The sequence below is a fragment of the Pinus tabuliformis genome, chromosome 9 (assembly GCF_031772625.1).
Source record: "Pinus tabuliformis cultivar Carrire ecotype Pingquan chromosome 9, CPIR1, whole genome shotgun sequence".
Lineage (NCBI taxonomy): Eukaryota > Viridiplantae > Streptophyta > Pinopsida > Pinales > Pinaceae > Pinus > Pinus tabuliformis.
In genome coordinates, this window is record NC_142307.1 from 897,313,642 (window position 1) to 897,337,753 (window position 24,112).

General features: G+C 35.7%; 2 protein-coding genes across 2 annotated transcripts; both read left to right on the forward strand.

The window, feature by feature from the left end:
- The first annotated feature begins 2,607 nt into the window (after positions 1-2,607).
- Positions 2,608-4,764, forward strand: LOC149151659 (putative glycosyltransferase At5g03795). The gene is made up of 4 exons (XM_089443225.1): positions 2,608-2,895; positions 3,139-3,296; positions 3,400-3,748; positions 4,099-4,764. The coding sequence occupies exons 1-4, from the start codon at positions 2,608-2,610 to the stop codon at positions 4,762-4,764; spliced, it is 1,461 nt and encodes a 486-aa protein (XP_089299351.1).
- A 367-nt stretch (positions 4,765-5,131) lies between these two features.
- On the forward strand, positions 5,132-8,445 carry LOC149151660 (expansin-B16-like). Its single transcript, XM_089443226.1, has 5 exons — positions 5,132-5,135; positions 7,509-7,621; positions 7,702-7,898; positions 8,008-8,137; positions 8,251-8,445. The coding sequence occupies exons 1-5, from the start codon at positions 5,132-5,134 to the stop codon at positions 8,443-8,445; spliced, it is 639 nt and encodes a 212-aa protein (XP_089299352.1).
- The last annotated feature ends 15,667 nt before the right edge of the window (positions 8,446-24,112 follow it).

Below are 24,112 nucleotides of genomic sequence, written 5' to 3' on the forward strand. Positions count from 1 at the left end.
AACCAGTTATGCGCCTCTTGCATTTCGCCAACCGTATAACATCAACATGGTTCCTTCTCTGTCGTATAGTGCATCATGGTTATAAGATAGTAGTGCCATTTTAAAAATTGGATGTAACGTAGAGTTTCTTACACTCCAAGATCTCTTACCATTCTCAAACTCTACTCAACCATCTGCTTCAGTCAACATAACTAAGTCATTATAAAGATAATAATTTACGATTTTAAACTCTGCGAGTTTAGTATAGGGTTTTAGAATCCAAAGTTCCCTTGCGATCCTCAAACCCTTTACAACCATCCTATCTAATTCAGCCACCCACAACAACATCGCAAAGGTACCTTTTAATTATTAACTAAGCTAAAGAAGGAGATATATCATCATTTATAATCTATAAAATTTAACAGAACAAGTATATATAGAAAAGTAAAATCACAATATAATCATAGTAAAATAAACATTATAGAATGACGATTAACACAATCATTTATATTCTCAATAAACACATATTTTTTAAAGGCTATAACACAATTATATTTCCAATATCTCTATAAAATAAGACTTAGACCACATCACAAATACAAATTAATTGTAATTGGTCTTTTTTAAGTTCTCATATATTTACTTGATTAACATGTATAAAAAGGTATGGGTCAACTTTAACTTGAAAAAAAAAATTATAGATTTTATTGTAAAATGGACGATTTCACTAAATAAAATTTGCTTATATATAAATGAATGTTATAAATAATAATAAGGAATTTATCAAGGAGGAACTTATTAGAAATGGATAAACTCAAAACCCTAGAAAATTGGTGCGCCGCAGAGCCATTTGACACAAATCTAATTTTTTAAATTTATTAAAATTAATGGACCATTTTTCTAAATAAAATTTTCTTATATATAAATAAATGTTATAAATAATAATGAGGAGCTTATCATGGAGGAACTTATTAAAATTGGAATAATCTCAAATCTCTAGGAAATTGGTAGGCAAAGAACCACTCGACATGAATCTAATTTTTTAAATTTATTAAATGTTAATGCAACCTAACAAACTACATTTCAACCCTTAGATAAACATTCAACAAAACATATGCTAACCATTTCCCTTGAGAATAAATCTAAACTATCAATAAAAAATAAGAAAAATCAACAAATCCTCATCCAAAATTAAAATAAAAAACCTTAAGCCATGAAAAATAAAATTTGTTTTTAAATAAAATTATTAAATAAAAATATTAATTTTTAAAATTTAAATTATAATTTTTATTTAAAAAAAATATTTTTATAAATATATTATTATAATACAAATAAAAATATATTTAAAATAAATAAATTTTAATTATGTTAAATTGAAGTTCATTACAAAATCCAAACTTGGCTTCTTCTTTTTTTTTAATTTTTCATTTATATAATGTTTTATAAAAAAAATATTAATGGAAAGTTTTAAATGAATTTTAATAATGTTTCATCTTGAAAGCCCTGAAGTTATGTTCCCCAAATTCTTCCTCTCCTCAAGTTATGTTCCCCAAATTCTTCCTATCGTTACTTAAATATATTCATATATATTGCGTATTGAGATTTGAAGTTACATTTCATCAATTTTCACCATGGGAATCATAATGGTTAATACACAATCACAATAACATATGCGTGAACGTTAATTCACTTCTGTGTGCATTAAGAGTATAATGAAACTTCATAGATTAAAACACTACCTCCAAGTTCCATTGGGGAGACTCAAGAGTCAAACATCCTCATCACAACTGAACTTTCCTAGTGCGAAACTCGTCATTTCTTCTTAACGGATCCATCATTTTTAGACTTAATTTCAAGGACATATGGATAAGTTCTGATCTATCTATATAAACAAGAATGATAAGAATGATATGATTAGTAAAATTTTAATTTCTGATATCTACACGTTCAAGATTACTTCAAATTCAAGATTATTTCAAAGTGATTTCATAACTTTAAACTAGGTAATAGAATATTGCAAAATTACATCAAATTTTTTTATAATAATTTTTATATATTTTATTATATATATATTTTAGAATAATAACAATAATAATTTAATTTAATGTCATAACCTTATTATGGTTTATAAAAAATGTGATTATGCATAGTGAATACTTAGTTATATTAATTTTTAAGTTAGTGCTTGCTGGTCAAGAGATTGTATTATTAAATTTTAAGTTAGTACCTTCCAGTCAAGAGATTGTATCGGTGTTTATAGCTCATTAGCAAATATCATACACTTTTTTTCAATGATTTATGAAGTGAACATTAATGATTTCCGTTGTGTTTAGTATCTATCGGCTGTCTAATTCATCGTAATGAAATTAAAGATAAAAACCTATTATAAAGTTACACTCTCCCATAAGTACGTGGTGACGTGGGTTGATACTTGTTTGCATAGTTCTATTCTTCATATTCATGAATCCCGTGGCCAGTCAATTTTAAAATCCGACAACGTTAGTTGGACGCTAAACATGTTCCGGAGGAAGAGAAGAGGAAATGAGCATGAAAAGAAGAAGAGAATGCAAGAAATTTAGGCGTTTAGTGCCATTTAAGCTGGGAAAAATGTTATGAAGGTTGGCCATTATGGAAGGACAGCGGGACCTCAAGAGGAATCTAATTCTCGCTCTTCTATTAATCCTAGCTGGTTTTTTGTTCCTTGATTCCTATCATGTCAATATGTTCATATCATTTATTTCGCCACAATCGCACACGAATACTAATTATGGATTACCTTCACCTGCTTCCTCTGGATCACCACATGCCGAGTTGCACGATCATGAATCCCAGTCCCCGGCACCCTCACCCTCACCCTCACCCTCGGTCGAATCTCCGGGTCGAATTCCTTATAACAGCAGCTTTGACGTGCATAAGGTGATTCATCCTAATACCTGTGAATCTTTTTCCTTCTCATTTTAGCTATTGGTGAATGGTATTCTTGGTAAATTTTCAGAGGAATCATAAGATAAAAATGTACAAAACCATAAGCGCAATTTTACAACATTTTTTTTAATTTATGTTACATAATGGTACGATAGTTCAGTTTTAATTTAACGGTTTCTAAGAAATGGGAATACAATTGAATTGAATCTTAATGTGTGGATGTAATGGAAGCAGAAGAAGTGGAAGCGTAGTATTCCGAAGGTAGAAATCGGCCTGACACGCGCTCGGGCGGCCATAAGGAAAGCGATTTCACACAGTGAACAGAAACAGGAGCTGAGAAATTCCCATGATCCAGCCAGCGACATCTACCGAAACGCCGGTGCCTTTCATCGGTAAAAAAAATATTTAACTATCTGATAATGATACCTTAAAACTAGGATTTCGATTTCTGGCACTGTCACTATGGCTTATTTCATTTGTATTTAATCTTATCAGGAGCTATAGGGAAATGAAGAAGCGTTTCAAGATCTTCGTATATCGGGAGGGGGAACCGCCTCTGGTACACAACGGAGCGTGTGTAGATCTCTATACGACAGAAGGCAGATTCATTCACGAGCTTGAGCTGGGGAATCGATTCGTGACATCGAATCCGGAAGATGCCCATGCTTACTTTCTTCCCTTCAGCGTAACCATGATGGTCAGTTACATTTACGTGCCCAACACATACGACGTCACGCCCTTGAAGCGGTTTGTGGGAGATTACATTAATGTTGTTGCTCACAAATACCCGTTTTGGAACAGAAGTTTGGGGGCCGACCATTTCATGGTGTCATGCCATGACTGGGTAATGTATCCCCTTATATCATTTTGGTCACATTTTCACTATTTTTTTCCCATTTTTGTAAATTCTGAATTCATACAAAAATTCTTTGAGAGTGGAAATGTTCTGGAAATTTTAAAGGAATACATTCGAAGCATAACATTTCCGTTAAAGTATCAATGCATCAAACAATCAATCACGGGAAAAAAATGTCTAATAATACTCTAATAAAATAAAAATCTCTTACAACTCACCCAAATTTGATTTTAGTATTTTTAATAAATATATGTTTACCATGTGATATCGATGACAAGTTAGTTGTAACAAAAATTCTGATTGCAATGAATATTTCTGTTTGTTTTGGGCATATGCAGGGCACTTATGCATCTATGGGAAATCCATTCCTGTACAATAATTCAGTCCGTGTTTTATGCAACGCCAACACTTCAGAAGGATTCAATCCCACAAAAGATGTAACACTTCCGGAGGTGAGTTTGGGACGAGGTGGGATGACCGGCTTGCTTGGTGGTCCATCTGCTCTAGAGAGGCCTTTGCTTGCATTCTTTGCTGGTGGGAACCATGGACCTGTGAGACCCATATTATTTAAGCATTGGAAAAACGGGACTGATGATGATATACAAGTCCACAGCTATCTTCCCCAGGGTTTGTCATATCTTGATTTTATGAACAAGAGCAGATATTGCCTGTGCCCTAGTGGATACGAAGTGGCCAGCCCACGAATCGCAGAGGCAATTTACAGAGAATGTGTGCCCGTCATCATTTCAAAAGACTATCCTCTTCCCTTCAGCGATGTGCTGAATTGGACAAGTTTCTCTGTTCAGGTTCCCCTCTCCGAAATACCAAATCTTAAGACCATACTGCAATCCATACCAGTTGATAGGTACGTCGAGATGCAAAGTAAACTGAAGCATGTTCAGAGGCATTTTACTATAAATCAGCCTCCAAAACCTCAGGACTTTTTTCACATGGTTCTTCATTCCATATGGCTCAGGAGGCTAAACATTCAGATTAGCACATAAAAAAATTGCCTCCCTTTTACACATTTCCCCGTGGTGCCCACCGCAAACATTTTATTGCCAAACACTGTTTTCATTGTATTTATTAGTCAGTAGCGAATAAGTCCAGGCTTAAATGCTGGTAATTATTACAGTTTACTCATACTCGTGACTCCAAAATAGATCAATTTCCAGTCCATAAATCTTCTAAGTTGATGAGTGACATGCCGGAGGAAGAATAGTTTGCTTAGAGCCCAACGATTCAACACAGCTTGGGCCTAGAGCTTGTTGTTGTGTAAAGTTATTTTAGTAAAATTTAAATGAATCTTAGCTCTACTTTGGTTCGTGCAAGTCGTGGAAAGACCACGGATAAATAATTAATGGAATGGATATGGGTGAGACTCTCCATCGGTCATCTACTTTGATCACCACAATATCGTCAATCATAACATTGCAATTTGGCTTAAACTTTAAGGTTTCATCTTATGTTTTATTAAACTTCTGCATTTCTAATTGGAGTCGGTGTTGTCTAGGTAGAAAGAAGAATTGGAGTCGGTGTTGTCTATGGAGAAAGAAAAAGACAAATTGTCTGGAAAGTTAAAAGTGGTTGTAATTTGGAAAAAAATGAAATTTTTTTTGGAGATGTAGGGTTTGAATCATATTTTTAATAGTGAAACTAGATTAGCACCATGAAAAACTTTTAAAGCACTTAAATCTATGAAATTTCAGAGTTTTTATTTAGATTTTTCATAATATAGCCAAAATTTCCATAATTTTTAAAGAAAAAAAAGTGATAGTGAGACTACGGCTTTCTAATTCACAAATTCACCTACGTTTGAACACAAATGTCCTTGGCCTCTTCTCCAACCCTTTTCTGCCCTTGTATACGCTCCGCTCTTTTGTCACATATATTTCACAAGTGTTTAACAATTTTTCGTTATATTCCATATCAAGAATTTCTCTGGTGACTTTGCAAAGGTTGGAAGTAACGTCACATATTTCACACCTGTTTAACAATTCCTCGTTGTATTCCATATCAAGAATTTCTCTTGTGACTTTGCAAAGGTTGGAAGTAATGCATGAAGTAAAGAGTTGAGTTGAGTGAAGAATGCATGAAGTAAAAATTGAGCTGAGTTAAGGAATGTAAGACAGAGTAGTGTGAATGTGTCCTGAGTGTGAGTTAATTGGAGAAAAGGTAAATCAAGTTAAAGATTGCATGATCTATACCTAGTATAGTAGGTGCGATCCTTGTATATTTGTAGTTGAATCATTATAATGCAGGTGAAAACTATAAAACTATGAAAGTACATGTGAGAAAAATTGAACAAATAAAAATTTGTTTCTCGAGGGAGAGGAAGTGACGCATTCCAGCGTGAACAATCTCTAGCTAGCTAAGAACACATCCCAGCTGAGAAAGCCATTGCTCCGCTTCTGCCTTCGAACAACCAATATATTAATCCAATCCCTGTTCTTATTGCGCTCATGCTGCCAAGAAACTCTTGAAATTGCTTCGTTTCCCGAAACTTGTGAAATTAATTCGATAACGTTGTTTTATTATTTCAAATTCTAAATATCTCCTCGCTTCATTGAGTTGTTTATTATTTCCTGAAGCTTCTCCTATGAAAACAAAAATTGATTTTCCATTATACTCAATGTCTGTGACGTCTCCATTTTCATATATATATAAAATTTTAGAATTCTTATATTCTTCTCTTGATATTTATAATTTTTATTTTTCCCTATCATCCTTTTATTTTTGTTAATATTTTTTTGAGTAAACTTTTTGTTAGCCTATTTAAACACACAGTGATTAGTTAAAATTAAATTAATGTAATGTCCTTTTATTTTTGTTGATATTTTTTTGAGTAACCTTTTTGTTAGCCTATTTAAACACACAGTGATTAGTTAAAATTAAATTAATGTAATGTGTTATTTAGTAAAAGTGTTTTTTGTGTATGTAGTAGTTACGTGGATAGGGGTCTTTCTTATTGAAGTTGGGCACTTTAATCATTTTTTTAATTAATCTTTTTGATATCGGATGACCTAAATTGTAAAATGCCAATATATTTTTGTGGTTGCCACCTATATCAATGGATAGAATTCACACCACTAACTTACTTGCATGTCTAAATCACATATTTAAAGCATATTTAAATTAATTTTTTACAAAAAATGATAAAAATTTATTGTACCTCTGGTTATAACCACCTATATTCATTAGTGAGAAATGTATTTAAAAAAATTATAAAATATGAGCCTGAGATGGATCAAAAGGAACACGACAGTTTTCCTCAAGCTTGTAAAACGATTAAAAGTTGAGACGTGCACCTTATACCTCTTCATATTCCGAAACGTATGCCTATTCAATTGTTTGCCAAGTGTTTTGTCCATTAATTTAATGATTACCTTACGTGGGTGGTTTAAACGTATCTGTGTTCAACCATACCTTTTCACATTCTGGTTTCAAACGTACCCATGCTCAACCATACCTTTTCACATTCTCAAACGTACCCGTGTTCAACCATTTGCCAAGTGTTTTTCGACACCTATAAGGATTACCTGAGTGATTTCCTATGCGTTACTAATTCTCAAGCGATTTGAAGGTGGTTGCATTACTAATTCAACAATTTATTTTTTTTTGGTTGTATATGACATCTCATGGATCGTTGAATCCCTGCATCATCAAATCTATTGATCCTTGCCTCACTGGATATATGGAACCTGTGCAAGAATATGAACTTAGAAAGTATATTATTACTTTGTTGTAGGCGGTGCATGCGGATATGGCAGCCTAGTGAAAGAGAAGCCCTTCCAATCAAAAGTAGCTGCAGGAAGCCCAACCCTGTTCGAAGGAGGGAAAGGATGCAGAGCTTGTTATCAGGTATGCTTACATTTATATTGCATTATTCACTTTTTAAGGCATTCATAAAGTTTGACACGTTAAATGTTGTATGTTAACAGGTAAAGTGCACGGAGAAGAGTGTGTGCTCCCAGACTGCAGTGACTGTGGTGATTACAGATGAATGTCCTGGTGGAATCTGCTCAGGTACCGGCAAAATACACTTTGATCTAAGCGGTACTTCCTTCACTGACATGGCATATCCTGGTACATCTTCAGATCTTCTTAATGCCAGAATCGTCTCTATTTTATTCCGACGGTACCTATCTACTTCTACTCGGCAATAAAATATATAAGAGGAATTTGCAGAGTTTGAATTCCTTTGACTTGCTTGATAATGCCTTTATTTCTTGTGTTATGTTACATAGTGTACCTTGCGAATATCCGGGGAACAATATTGCATTCCATGTCAACGAAGGCGCCACTGACCTTTGGTTCGCCTTCCTTGTTGAGTACGAAGACGGAGATGGCGATCTTGGAGCAGTCGATCTAAAGCAGGTTTGTTATTATACATCTCATTCAATTGTCCTCCCCATCGAGAAAATTAATGTACTTATGTGTATAAATCCATAATTGCTAGGCGATTCATGTTTGGATTCTCATGTATGCAGGCAAACTCTGATACATGGCAAGCAATGCAACAGATATGGGGTGCAAATTGGTGTTTGAATAGCGGCCCTTTACAAGCTCCATTCTCTATTCGGTTGCAGTCTCTTTCAACTGGAAGAACGCTTACAGCAAATAACGTTATTCCACAGAATTGGCAACCCCGTGCTACATACAGATCACTCGTCAACTATGATTAACCATCTCATCCTATGCAGCTTATGGTCCTTAGCATATGTACAAATTTATCATGTGGCTAATACAGATACTAGTGTACTAGGAGTTACAGTTTTATAATATGGTCCTTAGCATATGTACAAATTTGTCATGTGGCTAATACAGATGCCAGTGTACTACAAGTTATAGTTTTGTAATAGTTAATATCCTATATTTTACTCTTGCTATTAGTTAGAAATTGAGTTTTTTCTATTCATGGAGGAAAACTCAAAACTCTTATGTGAAGCCAATTATGGTTTTGTGGTAGGAAGATCCATTTTAATTTCAACTCTATATTCAATTTTAACGACTCTGAATTAACTATTATGTTCGACTTGATATATCTCTTTGATTTTTTTCTTTTCATATTGCTAAAATTACCGGATGATTTACAGGATAACAGATCCCATTCCATGTTACTATTTTGCAAATATATGAACACATTGCCTAATCGTGTGCTACTAAGCTCTCGGACTGCTACTGGTTGGGTTGGTAGATATTTTGACTTCAGGTTTTGTGTGTAAATGGTGCATTGCACACGAGTACGTTCTTTTGTTTCTTAATAATCAGTAATATATTCCTTTATTTCCTATTTGCCCAAGGATGTTGATTTGATCCACACTCGTCCAATCTAACCATTTAGGTTGCGTTCGACAACTAAGAGGTCGCATTTATTTTTCTTACCTTTATATATGCCACCGAAGTAATTTTTGCTAATACATGTGTGATATCATCACACAAAATTTTATATACACAATTTATTTGTAAAAAAACAATGGTGAGCATTTAATAAATATAAAAACACCTTCTGTAACTTTAACAAGTGTAATATGTAGCCTAGTTGATTAGGTACTTCATACCTAATTTATTTCAAAAAAAAATTATGAGCATTTAATAAATATAAGAACACTATTTATAACTCTATATAGCATAGCTGCTTAGTATGTGATGCTTATGTAAAACTATAAAAATTAAAAATAATTAATAGCAAAAATTATTATAACTAACAGAAAAATAATACTACTATTATGAAAAAATTCTCTCTATATTGAGTAATAAACTTTACTTTTATGGCTGCTATATTAAATGGAATAAGAAGCAAATCAACTTTTATATTGATCCTATGCATTAACATATGCATAAAACTATTGTTATAGAGGTTTATGAAGTTGTTTTATAAATAAAATGTTAAAATCAATATTCATATGGGTAATAGTTGCTCTTTTCTAAAATGTAAAAGCTCAATCTTTTTCAAGAATTGGTGGATAGTACAATAAGATAAATCCGTTTTCCCGGGTTTGGAAATTTTTTGGATATGTATATAATCTTTTAGATATTGTTGACACCTAATCCTTGTGATTGGGTGAATTATTGTAAATAAATAATTGAGAAATGTGAACAGTCATCATCAGGAGATGAACTGAACAGTCTCTCCCTCATGTATATAGCAGACCTACCTGATTGAATGAATATACAAATCAGTTTTTGTTTTGTGGAGTTACTGCCTGGCCTGACCAGCTCCTTGTTTTAGCTATTATGCTCCTGTAACTCCTCTGTCCTGGCCTCTGCCTCTGCCTTATTCCCTTCTGTCCTGAAATAACTTGCCTCTGCCAGCACTGCACATCTGTCCATACTGTCAATTTTTTTATAGCACTGTCTTTTCCTGTTTTAGCACTGAGGCTGACACGCCACCATTGATGAAGGTCCAACTCCTATTGAATGCGTTATGGTTCGATATTGAATGGTATGCGTAACGCTGTCCAGTGAGATACCTGTATTGCTTTAACGTTGAATGGTATATGCCCATGCGTTTGAGTTTGTATTGCTTTAACGTTGAATGGTATATGCCCATGCGTTTGAGTTTGAACTGAATTTGTATCTGCGTTAAAACGACTTTGGTATATGCCTATGCATTTGAGTTTTAACGCTGTCCAGTGGTATCAATCGTTTGGTTTATTGAATAGTATCAACGTTTGTAGTGGTATTTGACACAGCGTTTCAGTGGGAAGTTTGAATGCGTTTGGTAACGCTGTCTAATGGTATGCGCCTGTCCAAGTTCTGGTATTGAACTGACTTTTGGTATATGTGTTGAATGGTATTGAACTGACATGGTAGCAGATGCGTAAAATGGTTTACATTTGAATGCGTATTAACACTGTATATATTGAATTGCGTTGAATGGTATTGAATTGCATTGAATAATGGTATTAACGCTGTCCCATTGAACTGTGTTGAATGGTATTGAACTACGTTGAATAATGGTATTAACGTTGTCCCATAGAACTGCGTTCAATAATGGTATTAACACTGTCCCATTGAACTGCATTGAATAATGGTATTAACACTGTCCCATAATGTTTTATTGATTGGTATATATGGTATATGAACGTGAAATGCTGTGCGCTGTGGAATATTAACACTGCTTTATTGAATGCGTTGATTGGTATATATGGTATATGAACATGAAATGTTGTGCGCTATGGAATTGAATACGCTGCTCTTATTGAGTTAACGGTCCAGTTATATGTTGGATATATTATATGAGGATGTTTTTTTATGAACATTGGAGGGATTGGAAGAAAACATAGTGCATAAAGTATTTGAAATCTTTTTGCCCTTTTGAGTACAATTTCGTTGTATATCAGCAGAAGTATTGTTTCTATCAACAAAAGTATTTTTTTTACAGAATGCATTCAATCATCTCTATGGTAGGAATAGTTCTCACTGGCAAGGAGAACTATCCTGAATGGTCCTGGATGATAAAACACACCCTCATCTTCAATGAGTTGTGGAAAGGAGTGTGTGTTGGAGAAGGAGACAAAGACCCAGTACAACCTACCTCAGACAAAGAGCTCGTCATTTGGGAAAACAAGAATAGAAAAGCCTATGCATTAATCGCAACATCTGTAAATGAAGAGGTGAGTTGCCATATTTCTTCATATTCAACTACCTTTGAAGCCTTACAAAAGCTGAAAGAACTCTATGACTCACATTCTGCACTTGAAGTTGTTCAGCTCATGATTAAACTCTTCACTCTTGAACTGAAAAATAATGATCCTCTTGCTCTTGCATCTAAAGTAAAGTCTATAATGCATGATATCAATTCCACTAAGGTTGAGCTGGATATCCCTCTTATTGCTTTTCTCAAGGCACTCTATCCTACTTACTCCAATTGTCTTGAGTCTTTGCAAGCAAATGGAAATCTTAAAGATATAACCTTTGACTCTCTTGTGAAAAAGTTTGCTGAAAGAGAGAAAGCTTTTGGAAAGAAAAGCATCCTGCTCAAGATTCTACAAGAGGAAGAGGTGGACGAAGAGGAAGAGGAAGATATTTCAGAGGCAGGGGGGGCAAACATTCTCAAGGAGAAAAGGCAGATCTACACTGCATTCGCTACAAAAGAAATAGATCACATGATGCCTCTACATGCAAGCTACCATGGGAAAAAATTGAGCAGAAAAGAAACCAACAGAAAGGTAAAACTGATGATACAGACAAAGGTAAAGCACCTGAATCTGCTCACTATATTGAGGCAAAATGTAACATTGGAGTAAATGAAGATTTGTTTAATGCTTCACTTGCTTCTTCGAAAAATGATTGGTTGCTTGATTCAGGAGCAACCTGTCACATGACTCATAGAAAATATTTTTTTTGAAGATTTTGCTGACAATGTTGATGGAGTAGTATACTTTGCAGATCAGTCAAAAATCAAGCCATCAGGGCTTGGCACAATCAGGCTTAAACTGCTTGGTCTTCCAGACTTTCTTCTGGATCATGTTCTGTATCTCCCACAGCTCAAGAGAAACTTGTTGTCCTTGGTCCACATCCGCCAGCAAGGTCACTCTATTCATATGTTTGATGGCAAGCTTGAGGTGAGAAAAGCATCTGACCACTCACTTGTCATGAGGGGAATATAAGAAGAAAGGATTCTCAAACTGCAAGGAACCTCTGCTCATGCACAACATTTCTCATATATTTCTCATCATGAAGAAGGTACACTTCCATCAAGTTTATTATGGCATGCTAGATTTGGACATTTAAACTATGACAGTCTCCACTTATTGAAGAAAAATGGTGTTGCTAGTTTGCCTACAATTCCTAGGAAACATAAGCAATGTGATGCTTGTATTCTAGGAAAGCATAGCAAACAATCTTTTCATGATTCACATTCAAGAGCACATAGGAAGCTTGAACTCATTCATTCAGATTTATGTGGTCCAATGCCTGTTTCTTCTGCAAATGGAAATAAATATATCATGACGTTTATTGATGACTACACCAGAATGTGTTGGGTTTATTTATTGAAGAACAAATCTGATGCTTTCCAAACATTCAAGAATTTTCATAAATGGATTGAAAATGATGCACAATCTCATATTGGTTCTATTCGAACTGATAATGGAAAAGAATATACATCAAATGAATTTGAAAACCATCTTCGCCAACATGGGATCAAACATCAAACAACTGTGCCTTATAATCCCCAACAAAATGGTGTAGCTGAAAGAATGAATAGAACAATCTTGAATATGGTACGATCCATGCTTTTCTTCAAAAATGTAAAGATAATGTTTTGGGCTGATGCTGTTCTATGTGCTGCATATATAAAGAATAGATGTCCATCTAATGCTATAAGAAACAAGACTCCTTATGAATTATGGTATGGACATGTTCCTTCGGTAAAACATCTCAGGATCTTTTGTTCCACTTGTTATGCTTTGATACCAAAGGTACATAGAAACAAACTTGGTGCTAGAAGTCGTAAGTGTATCTTCTTGGGGTATTCAAACACCTCCAAAGCATACCGCCTCTATGATGAAGTAGATAAAAAGTTTGTTGTATCTAGAGATGTAATTTTTCTTGAATCATCCAAATCTGACAATGTTGTTGAGCGGAAACTTGATCACTTGGATAGATTCGAAAAAATGAAATCATTTCAAGAATTTGATAATCAGATTCCACATCTTGAAGGGGGGATTCCTATACTAGATCAACATGTGGAATCTTCTTCTGAAGAACACTCTCCCCCGCATGAAACTCCAACAATGGATGATGCTTTAAGTGATGTAATTAATAGAATTTGGAGACTCAACCTTGATTCAGTCCCAACTCAATCAACAGAGCAGCCTGGACCATCTCAGAAAGGTCCCCCAAAGTGGCTCACGAAGACACTTGAAAGTGTTCATCCTGATGAAATTGGAAAAATAGGAACCAGAAATTCAAATCGACAAAATGGAGGTGATGTAGATGACTCTAATTCACTTGTTGATATGGATGTTTCTTATGATTGTGAATTGAACTTGTCTACTGATTTTGAACCAACTTACTTTAAAGAAGCTGCTTCTCATGATGAATGGAAAGAAGCGATGCAAAAGGAGTATGATGCCCTCATAAAGAACGACACTTGGAAGCTGGTTGATCCTCCATTTGGAACCAAACCAATTGGCTGCAAGTGGGTCTACAAGAACAAGTACAAAGCTAACGGCTCACTTGACAAGCACAAAGCTAGGCTTGTGGAAAAAGGTTTTGCACAGAAGGAAGGGGTCGATTATGAGGAAACTTTTGCCCCCACAGCAAAATGGGCCACCATCCGGACACTCTTTGCACTAGCAGCTCAGAACAGTTGGAAAGTCCATCAAATGGATGTAAAAACTGCCTTCTTGAATGGGTATCTAAAAGAGAATGTTTTTATGTCCCAACCTGAAGGATTTGCTATGAAAGGACATGAACATAAAGTATGAAAACTTGTGAAGTCCTTGTATGGCCTCAAACAAGCACCGCGCGCTTGTTATGAAAAACTAAATGAGCATCTTCTGAAACTCAACTTCAATCATTTTGATCTTGATGATGCAACTTTATTTGTCAAGAAAGTTGGCAAAATAGTTGTATATCTTGTGGTATATGTAGATGATCTTTTAATGACAGGGAACAATGAAAGCTACATTGCATCCATAAAGAAGGAATTGGGGAAAAGTTTTGAAATGACTGATTTGGGCTATGTTCATTACTATCTTGGCATTGAAGTAACCCAACAGCCAAAGTCCATATTTCTTTCTCAAAAGAAACACATTGGAGATTTGTTAAACAGATTTGGCATGATAGAGTGCAATCCTCTTACTACTCCAATGGAACAAAACTTGAAGCTCACATCTATTGAAGGAAAGGAATTTGAGGATGCAACAAAGTATATACAGCTTGTAGGAATTCTCATCTACCTCACTACTACCAGACCAGACATTTCATTTGCTGTTGGAATCCTCTCCAGGTTTATGCAAAAGCCTTGTGAGGGACATTGGTCTGCTGCAAAAAGGGTTCTAAGGTACTTGAAGGGAACTCAAGACCTTGGAATCAAGTAAAAACAGGTGGACGACTTCAGCTTGATTGGATACTCTGATTCAGACTTCGATGGAGACAAAGAAACTGGGGTATCTACTTCAGGATATGCTATGAGTCTTGGATCAGGAGCTGTCTCCTAGAGATCACGCAAACAATCAGTTCCAGTAGATTCCACAACAGAAGTAGAATACGTGGCAGCAGCTGAAGCAACAAAATAAATTGTGTGGCTCAGGAAAATTCTTGAAGATTTGCAAGTAAAACAAGTACAATCAACCCCACTCATGATTGACAATACCTCTGCAATAAAGTTGGCCAAGAACCCAAAGTTCCATGATCGAACCAAGCACATCAATACTAAATATCATCTGATTCGACATCATGTTAAGGCCAAAACAATCCATCTCTGTCATTGTTCCACAAATGAGCAAATTGCAGACATCTTCACCAAAGCGCTTGGAAGAGAAAAGCTTGAAAGATTTAGAACGATGCTTGGACTCACCAACATCCCTTCAGATTAGGGGGGGAATGTTGACACCTAATCCTTGTGATTGGGTGAATTATTGTAAATAAATAATTGAGAAATGTGAATAGTCATTGGAGATGAACTGAACAGTCTCTCCCTCATGTATATAACAGACCTACCTGATTGAATGAATATACGAATTAGTTTTTGTTTTGTGGAGTTATTGCCTGGCCTGACAGATATTTATTTAGATATATGTACGATTATATAGAAACATATATGATCAAACCTCATAAGAACTACAAGAATGCTTAAACTAAGATATTGTAATTTATTTTGTTATATAGATGAAATACAAGTACTTTTCCTTACCACATATATATGAAATCCAAAAAATAAGATATTAAAATTTATTTATCAACCAACAAGCAAGACAAATTAAAATTATATAATTCTTTGATAGGAGATATTATTTCAACTTGTGGTATACTAGCACAACCATATTAAAAATATTAATGTGGTTGATATAGCCTAAGGCTTCATTTATATCTACTATTGACAAATATGTAACAATAAAAATAATAATATAAAAAAAAACTATTGCAATAAAAATATTGATATTATCACTATAATTAATAATAATGATTTCTATATAATAATTATTTCTTTATAATAATTATTATTTAATATTAAATGTTATTTATTATTATTTAATTTTAAATGTAATATAAATATGAACCCTAGGAATATGAACCCTTGAAATAATAAAACCTAGGGAATGATATTATAAACCCAATTGACTAATACTAAAACCGCAAGGGATTATGAACCAAAAGAACTAATATTACAAACTCAAGGTATATAATCTGTAAGATAAATATTATAAACACTAAAATAAACATGGTTGACCATGGTTAACCATGGTTGATTTTCATATTGAGACAATCCTTGTCACAATACGACATTGGACCATGGTTGAGCATGCTTAATGATGGTTGATTTTCATATACTAAAAAACCAAGGGACTATAAACCTAAGGGAATAATATTAAACCTTAGGAATATGAACTCTTATATTAATAAACCCAAGGGATTGATATTATAAACCCAAGAGATAAAAAAATGTAAACCCAAGGTATATAAACACAATGATAAATATTTTAAACCCTAAATAAACATGGTTGACCATGGTGGATTTCTATAATGAGACAATCCTTATCGAAATGCAAGGTAGTGGTGGAGATGAAGCGGGAGCATTACATGCTTGATAGACAAACCCACTTCAAACTCTTATCAAGAAACAATAGCACAGATAAGTGTCTAAGTGTCTAGAAGTGGTTGGGAAACTCCATACCATTGCCTTTGTTGATTATTGAGGCTTTGTTGATTTTTATATTAGAAATGGGGTGTTAGATAATATTGTCTTTTAAAATATCATTGTTAGGTCCCTATACTACTAGTGTAACCCCTTATTGTTATTAGTACAACCCCCTTATTATATTGTTGTGCCCATGTAGTCCCCATATTGTTATTATTATGCCCCATAGAAGCCCACTATTGTTATTATTGTGTCCTTACATTATTATTGTTATGTCGCTCTGATTATATTATGACCCCTTAGACTCCTATATATAGAAAGGAGGTCTTGTCATTTGTATCATCTAAGAATTTTTATTTGTGTAATGTAAAGGAGGTTTCCCCCTCGAAGATGCTTATTCATGAGGCCTTCTGACACCTAATCCTCAGCGGTTGGGTAAACTGGAATGTGAACAGTCATCAAGAAGATGAACTGATCAGTCAAAAATCTGTATATAAACAATAGTTACCTAATGAAATAATAAATCAGTCTTTTCTACCAAGTCTGGAGTTACCCTGGCCTGACATGGTATCAGAGCGCAGGTCCCAGATTCCTTGTAACTCCTCTGTCCATAACGCATCTGCCTGAGCGTTTGTCTGGCCATAACGCATCTGCCTGAAAGTCTGTCTGGCCTGAACGTTTGTCTGGCCTGAACGTTAGACTCCATGCTCGCTGCCCAGAAATGATGGTGCACTGCACTACCTCTGTCGCTGCCCAGAGATGCGTTGGACCCAACGCTCATTGAGGCACAATGTAATGTCCTCCCACCGTCGATGCACCAAGCTGAATCTATCCTTGAACAATGCCGCTCACTGCCGTGTTGCTTGAACTGTAATTACATTTTTTTGAGCCGCATTTTCATTTCCATTTGTGGAAACGCAACTTGTATGACTGTCCAATGAACCTGCCATTGCCAATGTTTTCTGAAGAAGTGTCCCTTCCATTGCATGGTGCAGTGCCCTCTCTTTAATGAAAAGCGTGCCCTCTTGAGTGAATAGGTGTGAAGATCAGCCTTCCATTACTGCGCTGTCCTCTCAATTCAGGTATGGGTTCTCATCATTTTCAAGTCTTTGACAATATCGAAGTATGGTGGACTCCTCCCTTCGGCTCGGTGCTTGCTACGCTGAGCGTTGGCTTGTGAGACGGTTGTGTGGTGTACCCGTCCGCGGCTGCCGTAGCAGGGACTGCCGTGAATACTGACAAATTTTGTGAGCTGAAATCTTTAAGGGCCTTGGTGTTAAAAGAGTGCTCAAGGTTGAAGTCACTGCCAGATTCTTTTGGTAAGTTAACAAGGCTCGAACATATTGATCTTTCCTTCTGCCGCAATTTGGAGAGGCTACCAGATTCTTTTGGTAGTTTAATGAACGTCCAACAGATCGATCTCTCAAATTGCTATGATCTGATTCCTTTGGTAAACTAAAGAAACTCAAACGCATCAATCTATCAGATTGCCATGGTTTGAGGGGCCTGCCAGAATCCTTCGGTGATTTAAGCAAGGGAGGTAACGTGTTGCGCAGTTGATTTTAACTCCTGTGTGTATTTATGATGGTGGTTCTGGTAATGTGTTGCGCAGTTGATTTTAACTCCTGTGTATATTTATGATGGCGGTTTTGGTATAGTGTTGAGCAGTTGAGTCAAAGTATAAACGTTTGTTGAATTCATGGTATTCCGCAGTTTATATGATTCAAAGCATTTATATATCATTCAAAGTATTGCGGTGTTTTTCAGAGTGTTTTATATACCAAAGCATTTGTAGTATTACATGATATTGATATATTGAAGTGATATATTAATACATTGAAGTATTGAAGTGATCCATTGCGCATTTTTTCAAAACATAGTAGTATTACAGTGATATGTACAATGAAATACTAATGTTTTTTAGCAAATATTAGAGGGATTTGAAGGCTGTAACGTAAGGATTTTTTTTTATCAGCAGAAGTAATTTTTTTACAGAATGCATTCAATCGTCTCTATGGTAGGAATAGTTCTCACTGGCAAGGAGAACTATCCTGAATGGTCTCGGATGGTAAAACACACCCTCATCTACAATGAGTTGTGGAAAGGAGTGTGTGTCGGAGAAGAAGACAAAGACCCTGTGCAGCCTACATCAGATAAAGAACTTGTCATTTGGGAAAACAAGAACAACAAAGCTTATGCATTGATCGCAGCATCTGTAAATGAAGAAGTAAGTCGTCATATTTCATCTTATTCCACTGCCTTTGAAGCTTTACAAAAGCTGAAAGAACTCTATGACTCACATTCTGAACTTGAAGTTGTTCAGCTCATGATTAAACTCTTCACTCTTGAACTGAAAAATAATGATCCTCTTGCTCTTGCATCTGAAGTAAAGTCTATAATGCATGATATTAAATCCACTAAGGTTGAGCTGGATATCCCTCTTATTGCTTTTCTCAAGGCACTCTATCCTACCTACTCCAATTATCTTGAGTCATTACAAGGAAATGGAAATCTTAAAGATATAACCTTTGACTCTCTTGTGAAAAAGTTTGCTGAAAGAGAGAAAGCCTTTGGAAAGAAGACAATCCCTGAATCTTCTGAAGAGACTGTTTGCCTTGCTCATAAAGAAAAGCATCTTGCTCAAGATTCTACAAGAGGAAGAGGTGGACGAAGAGGAAGAGGAAGATACTTCAGAGGCAGGGGGGCAGACATTCTCAAGGAGAAAAGGCAGATCTGCATTGCATTCGCTGCAAACGAAATGGATCACATGATGCTTCTACATGCAAGCTACCATGGGACAAAATTGAGCAGAGAAGAAACCAGCAGAAAGGTAAAACTGATGATACGGACAAAGGTAAAGAACCTGAATCCACTCACTATATTGAGGCACAATGTAACATTGGAATAAATGAAGATTTGTTTAATGCTTCAGTTGCTTCTTCGAAAAATGATTGGTTGCTTGATTTAGGAGCAACCTGTCATATGACTCATAGGAAAGATTTTTTTGAAGATTTCACTGACAATGTTGATGGAGCAGTATACTTTGCAGATCAGTCAAAAATCAAGCCATCACGGCTTGGCACAATCAGGCTTAAACTGCCTGGTCTTCCAGACTTTCTTCTGGATCATGTTCTATATCTCCCACAGCTCAAAAGACACTTGCTGTCCTTGGTCCACATTCGCCAGCAAGGTCACTCCATTCATATGTTTGATGGGAAGCTTGAGGTAAGAAAAGCATCTGACCACTCACTTGTCATGAGGGGAATAGAAGAAGAAAGACTTCTTAAACTGCAAGGAACCTCTGCTCATGCACAAAATTTCTCATATATTTCTCATCATGAAGAAGGTACACTTCCATTAAGTTTATTATGGCATGCTAGATTTGGACATTTAAACTATGACAGTCTTCGCTTATTGAAGAAAAATGGTGTTGCCGGTTTGCCTACAATTCCTAGGAAACATAAGAAATGTGATGCTTGCATTCTAGGAAAGCATAGCAAACAATCTTTTCATGATTCACATTCAAGAGCACATAGGAAGCTTGAACTCATTCATTCAGATTTATGTGGTCCAATGCCTGTTCCTTCTGCAAATGGAAATAAATATATCATGACATTTATTGATGATTACACCAGAATGTGTTGGGTTTATTTATTGAAGAACAAATCTGATGCTTTTCAAACATTCAAGAATTTTCATAAATGGATTGAAAATGATGCACAATCTCATATTGGGTCTATTCGCACTGATAATGGAAAAGAATATACATCAAATGAATTTGAACACTATCTTCGCCAACATGGGATTAAACATCAAACAACTGTGCCTTATAATCCTCAACAGAATGGTGTAGCTGAAAGAATGAACAGAACAATCTTGAATATGGTACGATCCATGCTTTTCTTCAAAAATGTAAAGATAATGTTTTGGGCTGATGCTGTTCTATGTGCTGCATATATAAAGAATAGATGTCCATCTAATGCTATAAGAAACAAGACTCCTTATGAATTGTGGTATGGACATGTTCCTTCGGTAAAACATCTCAGGATCTTTGGTTCCACCTGTTATGCTTTAATACCAAAGGTACATAGAAACAAACTTGGTGCTAGAAGTCGTAAGTGTATCTTCCTGGGTATTCAAACACCTCTAAAGCATACCGTCTCTATGATGAAGTAAATAAAAAGTTTGTTGTATCTAGAGATGTCATTTTTCTTGAATCATCCAAATCTTACAGTGTTGTTGAGCGGCAACTTGATCGCTTGGATAGATTCACAAAAACGAAATCATTTCAAGAGTTTGATAATCAGATTCCACATCTTGAAGGGGGGATTCCTATACTAGATCAACATATGGAATCTTCTTTTGAAGAACAATCTCCCCTGCATGACACTCCAACAACGGATGATGCTTTAAGTGATGTAATTGATAGAATTGGGAGACTCAATCTTGATTCAGTCCCAACTCAATCAACAGATCAGCCTGGACCATCTCAGAAAGGTCCCCCAAAGTGGCTGACAAAGACACTTGAAAGTGTTCATCCTGATGAAATTGGAAAAACAGGAACCAGAAATTCAAACCGACAAAATGGAGGTGATGTAGATGACTCTAATTCACCTGTTGATATGGATGTTACTTATGATTGTGAATTGAACTTGTCTACAGATTTTGAACAAACTTCCTTCAAAGAAGCTGCTTCTCATGATGAATGGAAAGAAGCGATGCAAAAGGAGTATGATGCTCTCATAAAGAATGGCACTTGGAAGCTGATTGATCCTCCATTTGGAACCAAACCAATTGGCTGCAAGTGGGTCTATAAGAACAAGTACAAAGCTGATGGCTCACTTGACAAGCACAAAGCTAGGCCTGTGGCAAAAGGTTTTGCACAGAAGGAAGGGGTCAATTATGAGGAAACTTTTGCCCCCACAGCAAAATGGGCCACCATCCGGACACTCTTTGCACTAGCTGCTCAGAACGGCTGGAAAGTCCATCAAATGGATGTAAAAACTGCATTCTTGAATGGAGATCTAAAAGAGAATGTTTTTATGTCCCAGCCTGAAGGATTTGCTATGAAAGGACATGAACATAAAGTATGCAAACTTGTGAAGTCCTTGTATGGCCTCAAACAAGCACCACGAGCCTAGTATGAAAAACTAACTGAGCATCTTCTGAAACTCAACTTCAATCATTTTGATCTTGATGATGCAACTTTATTTGTCAAGAGAGTTGGAAAAACAGTTGTATATCTTGTGGTATATGTATATGATCTTTTAATGACAGGGAACAATGAAAGCTATATTGCATCCATAAAGAAAGAATTAGGAAAAAGTTTTGAAATGACTGATTTGGGCTATGTTCATTACTATCTTGGCATTGAAGTAACTCAGCATCCAAAATCCATATTTCTTTCTCAAAAGAAATACATTGGAGATTTGTTAAACAGATTTGGCATGATAGAGTGCAATCCTCTTTCTACTCCAATGGAACAAAACTTGAAGCTCACATCTACTGAAGGAAAGGAATTTGAGGATGCAACAAAGTATAGACAGCTTGTAGGAAGTCTCATCTACCTCACTACTACCAGACCAGACATTTCATTTGCTGTTGGAATCCTCTCCAGGTTTATGCAAAAGCCTTGTGAGGGACATTGGTCTGCTGCAAAAAGAGTTCTAAGGTACTTGAAGGGAACTCAAGACCTTGGAATCAAGTATACACAGGGGGACGACTTCAGCTTGATTGGATACTCTGATTCAGACTTCGATGGAGACAAAGAAACTGGGGTATCTACTTCAGGATATGCTATGAGTCTTGGATCAGGAGCTGTCTCCTGGAGATCACGCAAACAATCAGTTCTAGCAGATTCCACAACAGAAGCAGAATACGTGGCAGCAGCTGAAGCAATGAAAGAAATTGTGTGGCTCAGGAAAATTCTTGAAGATTTGCAGGTAAAACAAGTACAATCAACTCCACTCATGATTGATAACACCTCTGCAATAAAGTTGGCCAAGAACCCAAAGTTCCATGATCGTACTAAGCACATCAATACTAAATATCATCTAATCCGACATCATGTTGAGGCCAAAACAATCCATCTCCGTCATTGTTCCACAAATGAACAAATTGCAGACATCTTCACCAAAGTGCTTGGAAGCGAAAAGCTTGAAAGATTCAGAACGATGCTTGGACTCACCAACATCCCTTCAGATTAAGGGGGGGAATGTTGACACCTAATCCTCAGCGGTTGGGTAAACTGGAATGTGAACAGTCATCAAGAAGATGAACTGATCAGTCAAAAATCTGTATATAAACAATAGTTACCTAATGAAATAATAAATCAGTCTTTTCTGCCAAGTCTGGAGTTACCCTGGCCTGACACCTTCATCTATCTTTTCTATCTTTTTGTGAGCTGGTTTCCTAACATTTGGTATCAGAGCTTTGGATTCTAAGGTTTTGCTGCTCCAAATAGGTCATCATGGAATTTTCTCTATAACTTTTTTCTGCGACGTTTCAGAAGCGAAAAAAAAACCCATTTGAGACGAAATCACGCTGAACCTCAGGTCTGAATTTTAGAGCTTGTCTCGCTATCTTTTCAGAGATATGATTTGAGGAATTTAGTGTTTTTGCAAGCTCTAGAATTTAAGCTAAAATAGGTCATTGTGGGATTTTCACTATAACTCTTTCGATACGAAGTTTCAGAAGCTACAACAAAAGCCCATTTGAGAAAAAATCCGTTTGAACCGCGGCTACGAATTTCAGATCCCATCTCACTATATTTTCAGAGATATAGTCTGAGGAAGTTAGGGTTTGTAGACCACCAAATTACATTCCAAACGAGTCACCGTGGGAAAATCATCATAACTTTCTCTCTGAGCAACAAATTGAAATTTCATCAGAAGTTACAAAGAGAGGACATATTATACTTTTCTATGCATAGTTTTCAGATTCGAAGGTTGAAATGGTGACACGTGGCAATCCGTACAAGTTTTCTCTACTGAAACATTATATAATCAGGTCATCTTAGTTGATTGGGCATAACTCTTTCTTGGAGAATCAAATTCTGATCAGACTTGCGGGGTTAGAAAGAGGACTCAGAGCGCTACTATAGGAGACAATTTCAAAAATTTGAGATTTGAAAGTACATAGTTACTGTCATTTCAAGATTGAGCTCCTAAAATCAAGAAAAGGTGATATGTGGAAGTTTGATGGAAAGGATCTAGTAAATTGGATACTATAGATGGAGCAACATTTTGATCTACATGGTGTACCACTATCACAAAAGGTATGTATTTCATCTTTGTATTTAGAACCGGATCAATTTTTATGGTATAAAGGGCCTTTTTCTCGTAAACAAGTTGTGACATAGTCAATTTTCACAAAGGAAATGATATCACATTAGGAGGATACAAAGAGAAACACCACAACAATTGGAAGAAAAAAGAGAAAAAGGGCTTTGTTACAAAGTGGAAAGAAAAATTATGGAAACAAGGAAGTCTACCCCTCACAACTATAAAGATGGAAGTGTTGTTTCTCCTAGCCTTCCA